Source organism: Sprattus sprattus (assembly GCF_963457725.1).
Source record: "Sprattus sprattus genome assembly, chromosome: 16".
NCBI classification, from domain to species: domain Eukaryota; kingdom Metazoa; phylum Chordata; class Actinopteri; order Clupeiformes; family Clupeidae; genus Sprattus; species Sprattus sprattus.
The window spans coordinates 13,368,672-13,384,874 of record NC_137914.1 but is presented as its reverse complement, the minus strand read 5'-3'; the positions used below and the strand labels follow the sequence as shown (position 1 = coordinate 13,384,874).

Sequence of the window (16,203 nt, the reverse complement as noted above, 5' to 3'; positions counted from 1 at the left end):
TAGCGAAATAGGTGAGCTTTGGTATCGGTCACACCATCAGATAAATTCCCAAACTATTTCTGAACATTGAGGAGAACTTAACATTATGGTTAGAAAAAACCCCACAAAACAGTCTATTAATGTCCACAATATGTTAACCTTCAATCAATTATTGAAATGATTATCATATTTTACCAACTTTTACCGACCTCTCATATGCCTTAATAAAATTCATGTCATCCGTTTCCAAGACAGTTCTTGTGTTGCAACAGCTGTCAGAGCGGCTGCTTGCGCCGACTCGTGAGTGTCAGTAGCAGTCAGTTTCCATGAGTATTTGTATTTGCTGGGTGTGGGGCTGTGTTTTGTTTCGTTGGTAGAGGCCCAGTCATGCCGGTGTTTTTGGAGGATCCTTCTGAGTTCTCGAAAGAGAGGCTGAAGTCAGAATTAATTGCGCACAATGTAGCTTTGCCTCCGGTTGAAAGCAAGAAACAAGAATATCTAGAACTATACCTGAAAAACGTCGACACGAAAAATGCTGCAGATTTCTCCAGCGATGAAGAGGAGGAATTGACTGTACCGGTCGACAGCGTGAGTTGTCGATCACTTTAGTCTGTCAATAAAACATAGCTCTAACTGATTAACACGTGTTAAGCTGCACATTACTTACTTGCTTACAACGCTTTTTATTGCCAAACTAGTTCACCTGCTGTCGCGTTGATACCAACTTTACAAAAGCCTGAATAATATTTGATTAGGAAATCTTTACAAAGCCAGATTTGATTTTGCAATGCAACTTTAGTCCTTGATTTGTTATCTCTTGCTACTAATCAAAGTAATTAAAAATGGTGATAATTCAAGCGTGCAATCAAGCATTTAATGTGTTAACTGAAAGAGAGGCATATTTGTGTCTATTATAACGACAATGGTCCTAATCATAATGTGGAATGCGCTTGCAAAGTAGCAAAGTAAGTCTGTTTGATCCAAAATAAAGTCCCAGCCAGGGAGTTTAGTAATGTGAAAATCAGACTACATGATTGGCACACTATGTGTGTAGACACTGCAGTAGAGTATTGTACTTATTTTTTACCCTGTTACCACATGTATTCAGGGTCTCCTTCTTACACAGGCTAAGTGTGGTGCAGCAGCTGTTGCAGACCAGCAATGCAATTGATACTCTGCCCTCCTGTCAGGTCAAAGCCCTGCTCTTCCTCGGCAGGCGGCTCTAAAATGGTGCACAGGGGTGGTGCCTGTCAAATGTGGGTCACCCCATAACTTCCAGACAGGTGTCAGATTTAAAGCGTCAGATATGCACGGCATAGACTACCTTTTAAACAAGAAATTAATTTAAAACCATTTGCCCCTGTCAAGTCAACACTATGGTTGGTGTTATCAAGCCATTTTTCTCCATAGCCCTTTCTTGGTGTCTTGCCCTCTCCATTTTGAAATGGTTTGAAGATCCATGTTTTGTTTCTGCCTTTCTCAACGGACTACAAACTAGAGATACACATGCTACTTGAAGTAGTGGTAATGGATATTTTGTGCTACTTTCCAGTACAAGCATTAACCCTACAGTCGTGGCCAAAAGTTTTGAGAATGACACAAATATGCATTTTCACAAAGTTTGCTGCTTCAGTGTCTTTAGATATTTTTGTCAGATGTTACTATGGAAGGCTGAAGTATAATTAAATATGTTTAATAAGTGTCACTGGCTTTTATTGGCAATTACATGAAGTTAATGCAAAAAGTCAATATGTGCAGTTTTGACCCTTTTTTTTCAAGACCTCTGCAATCCGCCCTGGCATGCTGTCAATTAACTTCTGGGCCACATCCTGACTGATGGCGGCCCATTCTTGCATAATCAATGCTTGGAGTTTGTCAGAAATTGTTTTTTTTGTTTGTCCACCCGCCTTTTGAGGATTGACCACAAATTCTCAATGGGATAAAGGTCTGGGGAGTTTCCTGGCCAATGGACCCAAAATATCAATGTTTTGTTCCCCGAGCCACTTAGTTATCACTTTTGCCTTATGGCAAGGTGCTCCATCATGCTGGGAAAGGCATTGTTCATCACCAAACTGTTCCTGGATGGTTGGGAGAAGTAGCTCTCGGAGGATGTTTTGATACCATTCTTTATTCATGGCTGTGTTCTTAGGCAAAATTATGAGCGAGCCCACTCCCTTGGCTGAGGAGCAACCCCACACATGAAGGGTCTAAGGATGCTTTACTGTTGGCTTGACACAGGACTGATGGTAGCTCTCACCTTGTCTTCTCCGGATAAGCTTATTTGCAAATGCCCCAAACAATCGGAAAGGGGATTCATCAGTGAAAATGACTTTACCCCAGTCCTCAGCAGTTCAATCCCTGTACCTTTTGCAGAATATGAGTCTGTCCCTGATGTTTTTCCTGGAGAGAATAGCTTCTTTGCTGCCCTTCTTGACACCAGGCCATCCTCCAAAAGTCTTCGCCTCACTGGGCACGCAGATGCACTCACACCTGCCTGCTGCCATTCCTGAGCAAGCTCTGTGCTGGAGGTGACCCGATCCCGCAGCTGAATCATGTTTAGGAGACGGTCCTGGCGCTTGCTGGACCAAAACATCCTCCGAGAGCCACTTCTCCCAACCATCCAGGAACAGTTTGGTGATGAACAATGCCTTTCCCAGCATGATGGAGCACCTTGCCATAAGGCAAAAGTGATAACTAAGTGGCTCAGGGAACAAAACATTGATATTTTGGGTCCATTGGCCAGGAAACTCCCCAGACCTTAATCCCATTGAGAACTTGTGGTCAATCCTCAAGAGGCGGGTGGACAAACAAAAAAAAACTATTTCTGACAAACTCCAAGCATTGATTATGCAAGAATGGGCCGCCATCAGTCAGGATGTGGCCCAGAAGTTAATTGACAGCATGCCAGGGCGGATTGCAGAGGTCTTGAAAAAGAAGGGTCAAAACTGCACATATTGACTTTTTGCATTAACTTTATGTAATTGCCAATAAAAGCCAGTGACACTTATTAAATATTTTTAATTATACTTCAGCCTTCCATAGTAACATCTGACAAAAATATCTAAACACACTGAAGCAGCAAACTTTGTGAAAATGCATATTTGTGTCATTCTCAAAACTTTTGGCCACGACTGTAGGTGCTGTATTTGGTCAAGTTTGACCAGTGATTCCCTACTGAAAGCCACACATACTCTGTATGAGCTGTAGAGCTCCTTGGTGGTTATTGGCATAACATTTTCATTGACAGGCGTTCCACTCTGGCTCGCTGCCCCTTAAATGGCTGGCTGATTGACTGTCTGCGCTGCCTTTCTCTTTGTCCTTCTCTTGGCAGGAGCAGAGGGCAGAGGAGCCAGACATGTGGGACCTGAGCGGACTGACCGATGAGGATCTCAAAGCATACCTGAGGCAGCACGGTTTCCAGGCCGGCCCCATCACTGGTGAGGATCCTCTCCCAGCCAGATCAGTGGGTCATAGCTACGGAACATTGTCTCTCTCTGGATTCTATCAGGATATTTACACACTGTTGAAGCTTACACACACATACTTGCATTCTCTCTCTCTCCCCCTCCCCCTCTCCCTTCCCTTCCTCCTCTTTTTTCCCCCTACTGGTATGGGTAGATATTAATTGAGGTCAAATGAATATTCAAATGGATGACATTTCAAATATAGAAAGGAATTGATTAATTACAATCTGTTCAATTTTATATGAGCCATTAATATGGGTATTTCAATCTTTTTTGTGTGTGTGTGTGAATGTTTGTTCGTATTTCCAACTGTGATGAAGCGTTTGTTTTGCTCTTGTCAGCTACAACTCGGTACGTCTACGAGAAGAAGCTTAAGAGACTGATGGAGCCCAAGAGTCAGGCACAGAAGAACGGTTCAGAAGATAAAGCGGTATACTCTGACAGTGAGGAAGAGGAGAATGACGTGGACCAAGAGCAACCTGGTACAATGGCACCTCACTCCTGCTACCATTTTAATTGCCTTGGCATTAATAATTTCTCTTTGATGTACGCACTTGCTTAATGCATGCTCTGTATATTACATTTTTCTGTGGTCTAGATCCAAGTTTAGAGACTGTCACATGTGTGGAGAAGGAGATTGCCAACAGCGAGGTGAGTGGAAAGATGCCATGTTAGTAGTAAAATTTGACACCCTAGTAGAGTGATGATAATGCTATGTTGGATGTTGGTTTTGCTGTGGTGAGTTAGTGAGTTGTCACTTGAAACAACAGTTCCTCCAAAGATGCTCCAAGAAACCGGCTATAACATGTTCAGTGCTGATCAGCTCCGTGTGCAGAGATTTATGTGTTGCCCACAGCGCCATCTTGTGGCAGAAGGCAAACACTGTCTGCAGTTTAAAATGCCTTCAAACACACACTTTCAAAACCCACACACATACCACAGACTATGCTCTCTGGAGCCTGGCAGATAATTGTATTGCATCTGTTGTGCTGTTGCTATTTTCCACGTTGAACAGATGGAGACCCACAGTATGGCTGACTATCACTGGTATCCTCAGTGTTTTATGCCACCCGCCAGACTGGTAAATATGTCATTACCAGGAATCTTATTTTCTATCGCAATATGTTCAAAGATGTGAACACATATTTTTTTTCTTTCCCCCATTTAAATCACAAATTGCATGAAGCGCATCCAGCTATTATTTTCTGTAACAACTGTAAAAGTCCTCGATAGAAAAGAGATCCGTCGTCTGTTACTAGGACCCTGAGTCTACCTGAAAACATCTCCCAATTGAATCTAGATTAGAATAATAAATGCAAAAGGAAAGCGCCTGTTAAGAATTTTAAAAATGTTTTTCCCATTTCATATGTTCATGTAAATGCCTATAGAGCGCAGTTTGAAATTCATAATACATATTCCAAATTCATAGTTTGTCTGTAAGGAATTTGGTACACAAGCTGGAGGGCATCTATGAGCTCTCTATGAATTGTACATGGATGATGGCTGTTGATTGCCAGTGCCACACACACACTTCAGTCATATAAATTCCATCCAGCTGGCTCTCTGACCGTATGGAGTTTAAATAAGCCCTTGTTAAAGAAGCCCATGTTTACTTTGTCAAGCTGTTTTTCCCCCCTCTATGGCTTTTAAACAGCTTTCCAACCATAGGATCGTTTGAAACGGTTAATTCGTGCTTCTTGCAGGTAAAGAAAGAAATCTGTGGAAGAAATCGTCCAAAGAAATCAGCGAAGCCCACTAGCTCCGCTGCCTCCACATTCTCTGTGACTGAGCTGGTGGAGAAGGGGAGTTGTAGTCCTTCCTCTTAAATAAATCTGTTGGTGGTGGTGGCCTCCCTGTGGGTTGTGTTGGGTTTGAGTTTGGCAGCACCGTGGTGCCGGTGCGGGCTGTTCATCGCTAGGAATATCATTAAGAAGTGCACGTTGCTCTTAATAACAAGACCTGCCTCTATACAAACTATAGATTGAGAGGCGTCGGTCTTCTATCCCAGAGCCAGAGCCAGAATGGGAGACCAGTTGGAATCCTGAGCCGAGACCAGAGTACTGTGGAAGGCGGGTCAGTTGTGGTGCTGTGGAACTTTGACTGGTCCGAATGAAAATACGGAATTACCTATAAACCTCTTACACATTCAGTCAACACATTGACATTAACCACAGGTTCCATCTATTTGCCAGTTTGGAGTCTGCATTTGTGTTAATTTTGGAGAGCAGGCGGTGATTTCAATGTGTGGTTTTGTTGTGCTACATGTCCACATGCCCCTACAGATGCTGGATAAGCTCACCATGACAAACACGTCCCTACTCGACACTTCACCGATGTCAACATTCCGACCTCAGATGGCAGTACTTGTTTTATTCTTAATTAATCTTATTCAATTTTCCTACAAACCTATTCCTTCTCTTGGATGACCTTTTTATTTGGGGCTAGGGTCTCTGTTCTCCCTTGTTCTCTACGGCAGTGGTTCTCAACCCTTGGGTCGCGACCCAAATTTGGGTCGCCGGAGTTTCTGAAAGGGTTGCAAGACAAATTCTAAATGTAAAACTCTTTTTTCAAGCAATGCTCCCTCTGTCCATTAGGGAATCCCTGTCCCCAGTTCTGACATTAAACTACAGAAGTGGGCACGGCAATGGTTCTGCACGTAGGCCTATCTAACAATAACATGTTCGAACATTCAGCCAATCAAATTTGCATATAAGATATTTCAAATGTATCAACATGTATTGCGCGATAATATGCTCTGACATGACCGGAGAATGTCTAGAGGCGACTAGTGTAGGCAAAAAGTCAACAGAGTATCTTTGTGTAAAACGAGTACCAGCTCAGATATGACTTCTTCTGAAGAACCAAAGAGGGAGTTTTTCAGGCTTGTGACCCGGTATTTCTGAAATATGGATTTACATATTGCGTGAAGAATGGTGAGCACCCGCCGTTGTGTGTGTTATGCAACGAAATACTGGCTACTGAAAGCCTGAAGCCTTCGAAATTGCAGATACATTTTGAAACAAAGCAGGCCAACTATAAAGATAAAAACTTTTTTTAAACGTATGAGCCAACCCCCCCCCCCCCCCCCCCCCCCCCCCAAAAAAAAAACAAAAAAAAAACATTTTAACGTGCCATCATCACTGTTTAGGAGCAGGCACTGCGTGCATCCTAGCTGGTCTCCTACCGACTAGCTCAGAGCAAAACGTCCCATACGGTTGCAGAAGTTGCCATCGATTTGTGCACTGCACTCATAGGTGAAAAAGAAGCAGCGAACTTAAAGACAATTCCCGTGACAAACGACACTGTTCATGTGAGGATATGTGACATGTCAAATGATGTTGAGCAGCAGATCACTGAACGTCTCTGCGCTTTTGACTTTATCGCCTTTACAACTCGATGAATCCACAGACGTGGCTAGCCATGCCATTCTCTTGGTTTACGTGCGGTATGTGCAGAATGATGACTTTGAAGAGCAGTTCTTATTTAATTGAGATTTGCCAACATTTACCACTGCAGGCAGCATAGATTTTTTTCTGCAATGGACACATACTTTAACTCAGTCAGCTCTCCTGGTCAAAGTATGTTGGTGTGACAACGGATGGGGCAGTCTCGATGACAGGAAAACATTCAGGGATCTCATTTACTATTTGAACATGTCCATTTCTCATTAAGAAGTTGAGCATGTAAGTAAGGATTTCTCATTTAGAAAATCAACATAAGTCCTGTGATAAGTGGAACATGTTTGTCCATCTCTGACTAAAAAGGTGAACATGTAAGTCCATGGATTTTTCTTAAGAAGTTGAAAATGTATGGCTTAAGTCCATTTTTGTTCAAAGAAGTTCAGAAGACCATGATTGCATAACTGATTCTGACTTTTAAACAGTTGCATGTGTTTTCAATGGTAAAACAGTGGTATAGTATTAAGCCTAGAAGTAGTGGTAGTAATCATAATAATAAAATAATAATACAATTGTTAAATTATTGCCCTGATGATTCTTGCTGATTATTAATTTGTGGGTCGCAACTGCACTGGTATCTAAAAATTTGGGTCATGGAGCAAAAAAGGTTGAGAACCACTGCTCTACGGTGTGGCTGTTTGGGCTTTCTGCTGCGCACCTGATATGAACAGTTTTAATTTTTCCACCCATCTCAGAATTTCATGCTCCACAGACTGGAGTTGCAACGTGTTTACGTTTCAGAAAGTGATATGGGGAAATCAAAAGGTTTCTTTTGTTTGTTACACTGAGCACGTCATTGAACACTTGCAGGAACTTTCTGGAAAGGTGTTGTTGGAGTTTTTTGGGGTGGGTGGGGGTTGGGGGGGGGGGGGGGGGTGGGGGTAGTAAGCAAGCTGGAGAGGGAGTTTGCCAGACTCGACTGTACTCTCAGAGAAAAAGTTGAGTCAGACAACCATTTTAAGCTTGTGTGTTTTTCACGGATTCCTAATCCTTATGTATTAGTCAAGAGTGACCTGGATTGCAATCTGTGCTGTGTGCTGAAGCCTCATATGCTGTTTGGTCATGGGATGGAATTCCTCAGTGGATGTAGCTGGAGCTGCACCTGCTCTGTGTTAAAGAACTGAAAGCTGCTGTACAATAATTCAAATCTAAGGCAGCAGGGACCTAGCCTGGCCGTTACCAGACTGTGACTCCATTTCATTCCGTCAGTCAGTCTGGGCCAACCCAATGCATTTTGGTTTCCGAGATGGGCGGGTGCTTATCTTGAGGTTTAAAATCATTGGAGTTCCCTTAACCAATCAGCAACGTTTAGTAAGCATTCGGTAGATTAAACTCTTCCCAAAGCCAGTTGGGAGAAGAGCTACGACGTCCTTTCCAATCATAAAACTTACAAGAAAATACTCTTGTTCTCCTTTTAATTTTCTGATGTTCTCGAGAGTTGAGACAACTTCTCCGATAGCTTTTCGTGTCTCTTCCTCCGTAGCCATTTTTGCTATACTGTTAAACTACAAACTCGGCTGGACTACATGCAACTCGGCAAGGCGAGTTTTGCGTCACAGCTCTGAACTGTTCGCTGATTGGTCCGGCAAAATTTTGAGTTCTGGAAACGATTGTCAATGGGGCTGGGCCAGACTGAGTATGAGCTTGAAATCAATTCAGGCGGAAATACGTAGGCTGGTGTCAACAGGCTAGCAGGGACCATGGTTAGTGCAATTCTTAAAACTGCTTTCGCAAGTTTCACACTGATCACATTCTGGTGACCTTTGTGTTTACTTCCATGTCACCTGGGTGGGGTAATGGCGTAGCTCCTCCCTGATCTGTGGTTTGAATCTCGCTGGCCACTTGTTCTCTAATGGCTGTGTTCTACAGGTCGAGGTGCCGGTCACAGATGTCCTCATGGAGATCTTTCCAGAGACAGAAAAGACACCAACTGGCATTGTGTAAGTGAAGCCTCCACAGAAACAGCTGCTCAAGTATTCACAAATCAGATAAGGTCAGATCAAATCTGTTTAAACTTGACTTAAAGTTGCTGTCGGGACGAAAACAAAACAAGTGCATACAAGATATTTGAAAGTGTTTGTGTTCACAGTAAACCCCATGAGGGCTAATTACCTTCTTTTAAGTGAAGTTAGGTCTCATTTTAGCTTAGCTAGGTCAGCATATTGCTATTGTCAGTTTGTTGGCCCTAAATTGTTGCAAAAACAGCTTTTTTCCCCCCAACAGTTTTCCACATGCTCTAATGCTACATCTTTACTTCCAATCTTTTTTACTAGAGCAACGCGGCGACGGCCAATAAAGGGAGCCGCAGGAAGACCGGTGAAGTTCAAGTACCCGGACCTCCCACGGAGCCCCAACACGGCAGGCCAGCAGGAGGTCCAGCGCCACAAGTTCCCGATCTGGGTCCAGCTTCTCTGCTTCCTCATTGTGACCTTGCTGTTGTTCGTCACCTACTTGGCCACGGAGGACATACTGAAGGGCTCGCTGACGCTTCTGCTGGACAATCTCAATGAAGTGCTGGCAGCGCTCAGCGTCGAAGAGGCTCCTTTGATAGCCGACGCTGCTGTAACCCTTCTCTCAGGGGAGTAGCGGGCACATTTTTTTATAACACTTAATTTTTTTAACACCAACTCATTTCCAAATCATTAAATCCCATCTCTTGATTCAGCTAGAGATGGAGTCATTGTGCCTTACACAGACTGTGAAGCAGACAAAAAGCACAGTCGCCACATATGAACTTGAACTGAACGTCACATTGCTCATTAGGTGTTAAGCATGTGTGGAGCGTCTTGTCTGGAGGAAAATCAAGGGGATCAAAATATTCAACATGGTCTTATCCAACAATAGCAATATCATTTTTTTTGAGTCAGTTTACAGTTTGACATTCTTTTTTGGTGTTTTTTGATGAGGTTATGTTCTAATGATTTAGATTTTCCGGAATAAAGTATTTGTGTATCCATCTCTAGTGTGTGTGTGTGTGTGTGTGTGTGTGTGTGTGTGTGTGCATGCGCTATCTACTGTATGCAAACTTCCTTTCTTTTATGCAAACAACCCGGTTGATGGAGCACAGAACATATTTTTTAAATAGGGTGACCGTTTGTACAAGCCATAACGATTACATCCCTTCCAACGCAGCAGGTGGCGCCCGTGCGTCACAAAACGTCCACTCGTCTAGTAAACAATTGTCTGTCATTCAGAATCGAAAAATGTCAGGCCAAAGCGTGAGGCTGCGAATCACCAAGCTTCTGAAAGTTGTGATCTTAAGTTTATTGTTCGTCCTCACTGTCCTAATTCTTGTGGCTACGGTCAGGACGATTTCGTTAGATGTGAATACGGGGTTGAAACTGGCACGATGGGAGAGGACCGAACACGTCCCCCCCAATATAACCAGTGAATACAGACAGCGGCTCGTTTCCAATTTCAAAGGTAAGTTGACTGCACGAGCCGGCTCTTTAAATTATATGCGGCCAATAATGACTAAATATTCATTTGGAGAAAATGCATTGGTAGGCAATTCGGATTCCCGGAAATGTGAGATGATGGCTGTAATATCTTGACAGTTTTCAAAATCACGTGAAGACCGTAGCTTTTAGCTTGTAGGCTTTACTTAATGTTAGTTCCCTATGCTGGTACCACATAACATGGTATAATTGTTGTTCTGTACATTAAATCAAATTCAAGGGGTTAGGTGTGTCCTCGTTTGTTATAATTCGATGGACAATTGTATGCTTTTATCCTCTTTCCCTTTCATCGTAGAGGCGATTCGGATCCCCACCGTATCGTATTCGGAAACTGAGCTCAACACTACTGCACTGCGAGAGTTCTATGGGCTGATGAGAAAAGGTGTCCCTCTAGAGACTTCTTCAGAGCGCCACACAAACACTGATTAACGATAATGTGTGATGTTCTGTTGACAGCCTATAACTCTTCGTACTCGGCACACTTTCTGGACCCTTTAAATGCGCGATGTAGTGTAATTTGTTATTTTAATTTACGTAAAAAATAATGTGTTTTTCTGCCTCTACAGCTTTCCCTATATTGTTTTCCTCAAATGTGGTCTTGCATGAAGTCGTTGGAGAGTACAGCCACCTTTTCTGGGTGCCTGGGACTGACCTTTCCCTGTTACCATACATGCTACTTGCCCATATTGACGTTGTACCAGCCAATGAAAGTGATGGCTGGGATGCACCTCCTTTCTCTGCCAAAGAGATTGATGGCTTCATCTATGGCAGAGGGACCATTGATAATAAGCAATCTGTTATGGTGAGGGAGCAAAAGCCATTTTTCAGCTTTCTTGACAGTCCTGTGTTTATCTGCGCTAGCCGTTCTCCTGTCCCCAAGTTCTGACCACCAGATCGTTCTTATTGTAGGGAATTCTAGAGGCACTGGAATTCCTGCTAGCGAGAGGTTACATGCCACAACGAGGCTTCTACGTCGGCCTGGGACATGACGAAGAGGTGAGGTCATCCCAATGTTTGTGATCTGAATTGGTGACTTCTCTCAGTTAAATGATGAGAACATGAAGACATAAGTGTACCACATATGTACACACAGGGATAACTGCGTGTTAAGCTCAGAAACCTCTCTACATTCACACTGCCAATTAATTCTGCAGCCAAGTCTGCAATTCTAATCCTATGCACTCCTTTCTCAATTCAGCAAATAGCTCCTCATGGTCCTCTAACTGTCCCTTCAGTGTTAGTGTTGAAAACCCCCCACAGTTCTGGCTCTGTAAATGGAAAACCAACATAGTGACTCGGACCGAGCCATGAACAATCCCAGCCAATCAACATGGTGCTTCAGGAACACATAAGGGAGGGGGGGGATTTGATTGCCTGTTGAGCACAAATATCAACAACCTTTTGCGTAACAGAAACCGAGTGGTAGACTGCTTCTTTAACACCTGACCTGTTCACATGCAGTGGAACTAATTTGCATGTCATTACTATTAAATCCATCTGGTAAATCTAGCTGGATTGTTGTTATAAGGCTGACAGGATTGCACTTGCCTTGTCTCAGGTGAATGGCCTCAATGGTGCCGTGAACATTGTGAACGCCTTGAAGGAGCGAGGAGTTGGGCTGGAGTTTGTGCTGGATGAGGGCCTGGCTGTGCTGGATGGCATCATCAGTGGCCTACATGGACCTGCAGCTCTGTGTGTAAAACAGAATAGTTGCCGTCCTCAAGCAATGGATGCCTTTTACGAATATTATTTGGAATACACTCATATGTTTTAATGTGGCTTGTTTCTTTCCTAATTTTCTGGTGTGTGTGTGTGTGTGTGTGTGTGTGTGTGTGTGTGTGTGTGTGTGTGTGTGTGTATTTGATGTGTACTGTGTGCTTGTCAAGGATTGGAATCAGTGAGAAGGGCCAAGCCACAGTGAAGCTCAGTGTCACTGCCCCTCCAGGCCACTCCTCCATGCCTCCAGCAGAGGGCAGTATTGGCATCCTTGCCTCTGCCATCAAAAGGTAAGAGAAGACTGAACATATGTGTTGCTTAAACTAGCTAAATGTATCACCCCTTTTTAATAATTCATAGACACTCAAATTTGTAGGACCAGATGAACTAAGAACAATGCTGGTCTATGTGTCCCTTTTGCAGGCTAGAAGATAACCCAATGCCAAGACTCTTTGGCTTAGGTCCTGAACGGGGAACATTTGAGCATCTGGCTCACAGTGTAAATCTCTTGCTCTAGGGCTTGTTTTACCCAAATTGCTATATACTTCAATAGTGACTGTTTTATGAGAAGAAGAGTTTGCCTGATATCCCTATACATTAACAGTTGCTTTATTTTTCTGCCACTTGGTAGTTTGGCCTTCCCCTCAGATTCATCATGTCCAATCTGTGGCTGTTTACCCCACTCCTGAGCAGGTAGGAACTGTTTGTTTTTGAGTAGACTTGAGGCTCTGTTTGAATTGTGGAGGGTGCAGGTGAAATCTCAACAAGGCTATAGTGTTAATGGGCTGGGTCAAATGGGATTCAAATAGCTAGTGTTGTTTCCCAGGCCAGTTACTTCTGTCACTTCTGTAAAGAAATCAAAACTAACAGAAATATCAGGATACATTGATGTAACGTGATGTGACTGTGATGTAAGAGAAAATGGAGCAAATCAAGGCGGAAACCATAGTTTCTTCTTCTTCTTTTTTTTTAATGTTTGTTGTGTTTGTAAATGGGACAAAAGCATTGAGAATAGGGTTCATACTGACCCCAAAGTTATAATTTGTGTGAACTAACAGAGTAATGGAAAGAAGACCTGATACAAATGCCTTTGTACGAACAACAACAGCCATTACCATGTTTAATTCAGGCGTGAAGGTAAAGCTCTGCATTGTATTTATGTTTTTTATGTTATTCGAGAAGTCTCTTACACTAGGATCCTTGCTCAGCATGCTGAATTAGTTTGACCTCCTCTGCTCTGCAGGTTAATGTTCTCCCTTCTTATGCTGAGGCCATTGTGAACTTCCGCATTCACTCTGCACAAACTTTGAAAGAGGTCAGAGGGCGAGCTTTCAAATGGCTTATCTTTGATTGCACATCGGACTTGTGAAACTAGACCATATTTCACATTACATACCAAATGTTATGTACAGATGTAACAATGTTTTGGTCCAACTAAAGTATATACGAATGAATGAATAAATGAACAAGTTAGTGAATGAATGCATGAATCAATGAATAAATGACAGAATAAAAGAGAGGCTGAAAGAGGTTTCTCTCCAGGTGCTGGACCTAATTGAGGCCTCAGTGGCGGATGAGAGAGTTAAGATAGACCTCCTGAATGGGTTTGACCCATTGCCCGTCAGCGACTACAGTGCCAAAGCATTTGGGTACCAGGTCATCAAGAAAACAGTGCAGGACATGTTCCCACATGTGGCCATAGCTCCAGGTGAGTGCCACTAACACAGGAGAGCAGGGATTTTGTCTGGAGTGTTCCGGGGCTTTCTTCAATAAGAGTGGAGTGGTGTGTTTGAAGTGCCCCTCATCTGGTTAATTGACTTCTGTATGGTCCTAATCCCCCTTCTCTCTCACTCTCTCTCTCTCTATCTCTCTCTCATCCCACTGTTGTGCAGGAATTTGTGTGGGAAATACTGACAGCAGACACTACACTGAGTTGACCAAAGATATCTATCGCTTTGCTCCGACATGGTTCAAGCCAGGTGACCCTAAGAGGTAAGGTCTTGAACGCAAACTTTTTATTCATTGCTGTTGGAATTCTGACGTTTACTTTAACTACGTTTACATTTAACTATCACAAGGGTCTGGTATTGATATTATAACACACCAACAGCTTAATTTAGATTAGTGTCTTAGAATTTTCCATCTTGGATATGTTTAGAATATAGATTAGAAATTCCTATTACTAAGGACCCTATGGGTCATAAATATTCATGCCAGAATAGGTTAATGTATCGATGCATGAGGGTTACAATGGCGCATATTGTTCGATATGAATGGTTCCATACGCCCTTAAATAATTAAAGGCATAAGATGCATTAATTTGCGTATTAGTATCCATGGCAACTGTTATTGACACATTATGGTCATCACCTTTCCCTAAGTTGTAAATTCTGTATATTGAGAAACGTTCGTTGTGTACATTCTATGCCTTCCAATCCAATGGTATATAATATGTCAGAGGCCCCATATTGGTGAGATTTTTCATTAATAATCCACAATCCTCCCATGCATATGTGTGTCAGTGAATGAAAAAACAAACATGTTTTGCAATATTGTATTTAATTTAATGTTGAGATCCCATTTGGCCTCTGCAATCTCATCCAGGTTTCATGGTGTGAATGAGAGGATATCCATTAAGAACTATGAGGAGCTTGTTGTGTTCTACATCAAACTCTTCCAAAACTGTGACATCAGAGATCTCCCATCCCCTCATGATGATGGACACGAGCTTTAAGAGTGCTGTTGGCATCCTTCCATGACCTCATCATCGCCCTTTTATTTTCACAATCAAGACAGAGTAAGCTCTAGGATATTGATATTCTTCAGTTGCGGACATAACATTCATTACAACCACTTGCATGATAAACATTTTCTACTGTATGTCAGTGTTCGTTTTTCAAATCATAATGCTGAATTTGAATTTAACGCATTTCAGATATGGTACTTGCAAAGCAATATTATGTAATCCAGGTGGAGTTGGTGAAAGTTCTTCCTTTTATCGACTGAAAGCTTGATTTTTAATTCAGTGATTTCCTATACAAGTAGTTGATGTAAAGTTTAAAAAACAAAAACAAAACATGGAACAAAGACCTTTTCTGGCCTCATACTTCTCTACTTAACTCTGCTATTTGACATGATGGTAGAATGGCACTATAGATATTCATTCTGATCCAACTTGTTTGCAGTATGACTAAGTGTGAGGAAGTAGACGAGAAGCTATTACTGACAGTTCCTAATGCAGATCATTAGGTTGAGTGAGCGACTTAGATCAACACAATGTGACTTGAGACTTCTATTTCTACTGAAAAGGCCAGTTCTGTATGGTAAATGTATGATTATTTCTGTGAAGAGTGAACTCTGCTTTAGGCCAAAGTGATTCTAGAAAAGTATTGGAGAAATGCAGCCCTCTAATCTATGTGCTGTCTGAGAGGAGTCATGAGTGATTTGTTTTTAATAGTTTTTTTTTTGCTACTGGAACAGGTGGATATTCCAGGTATGTAGTGAAGTGACAAACGTGGATCAGTTAACTCAGAGTAAGTGGTGAACCACCTAATAAAAGAGCCTTCATGGCTTTATTCTATTAGCAAAAAAAAGCCATACGCCTCCTCTATTAGGAAGTTTACCGCTTATTTCGAGTTACCGTTTATTTCGACTTACCCATGTTTGTCACTACACCATGTACTTTAAATATCCCTCTGCTGTCTCAGGTCGAAAGTTTATTGTTGTTATATTTAGTTTTCTTGAATGTATTAAGTTGATTGTCAGGCAGTATTCTAATGTGTTTACAAACCCACATGTTCGCTGATGATTACCTTTACTTTGGATGCTAAACTGAACCATCATTTAAAATGTGTTGTATGTAATTTACTTATTTAATTGACTTCAGTTGTACCATTTCAAAAATAAATTAAAAAATGTACAGAAAAAGATTGATTTGTTGTGTTTAATTTTTTTTTTTCAAATGTCCTTTTAATGATGAAAGTACCTAACCAAGTATGAACAGCATAGTAAGAGAGATGGTTTGTACGTTCCTTTGCACAGATTTGCATTTTTGTTATTGCCTCATGTTAAAAATATTATTACGCTAATGAAAACGTACATGAAAAATTATAGAAGACATTTCTGGTT

The 16,203-nt window shown here is 42.0% G+C and overlaps 2 protein-coding genes across 5 annotated transcripts; both read left to right on the top strand.

Moving 5' to 3' along the window:
* The first annotated feature begins 313 nt into the window (after nucleotides 1-313).
* lemd1 (LEM domain containing 1) lies at nucleotides 314-9,857 on the top strand. 4 transcript variants are annotated; one of them, XM_080854656.1, is made up of 6 exons: nucleotides 314-567; nucleotides 3,317-3,416; nucleotides 3,785-3,925; nucleotides 4,042-4,094; nucleotides 8,771-8,841; nucleotides 9,175-9,857. In XM_080854656.1, exons 1-6 carry the CDS (start codon nucleotides 367-369, stop codon nucleotides 9,485-9,487), a joined length of 879 nt encoding a protein of 292 aa, XP_080710782.1. In that variant the 5' UTR covers nucleotides 314-366; the 3' UTR covers nucleotides 9,488-9,857. The 4 variants fall into 4 exon arrangements, with proteins under 4 accessions (XP_080710782.1, XP_080710780.1, XP_080710781.1 ...); XM_080854654.1 differs by having other exon boundaries at nucleotides 3,764-3,925; XM_080854655.1 differs by having other exon boundaries at nucleotides 3,311-3,416.
* A 243-nt stretch (nucleotides 9,858-10,100) lies between these two features.
* On the top strand, nucleotides 10,101-15,545 carry LOC308376903 (N-fatty-acyl-amino acid synthase/hydrolase PM20D1.2-like). The gene is made up of 13 exons (XM_080853396.1): nucleotides 10,101-10,324; nucleotides 10,655-10,741; nucleotides 10,926-11,161; nucleotides 11,269-11,355; nucleotides 11,918-12,051; nucleotides 12,246-12,365; nucleotides 12,499-12,574; nucleotides 12,707-12,768; nucleotides 13,134-13,212; nucleotides 13,319-13,390; nucleotides 13,618-13,783; nucleotides 13,968-14,067; nucleotides 14,680-15,545. The coding sequence occupies exons 1-13, from the start codon at nucleotides 10,105-10,107 to the stop codon at nucleotides 14,807-14,809; spliced, it is 1,569 nt and encodes a 522-aa protein (XP_080709522.1). The 5' UTR covers nucleotides 10,101-10,104; the 3' UTR covers nucleotides 14,810-15,545.
* Nucleotides 15,546-16,203: the final 658 nt, after the last annotated feature.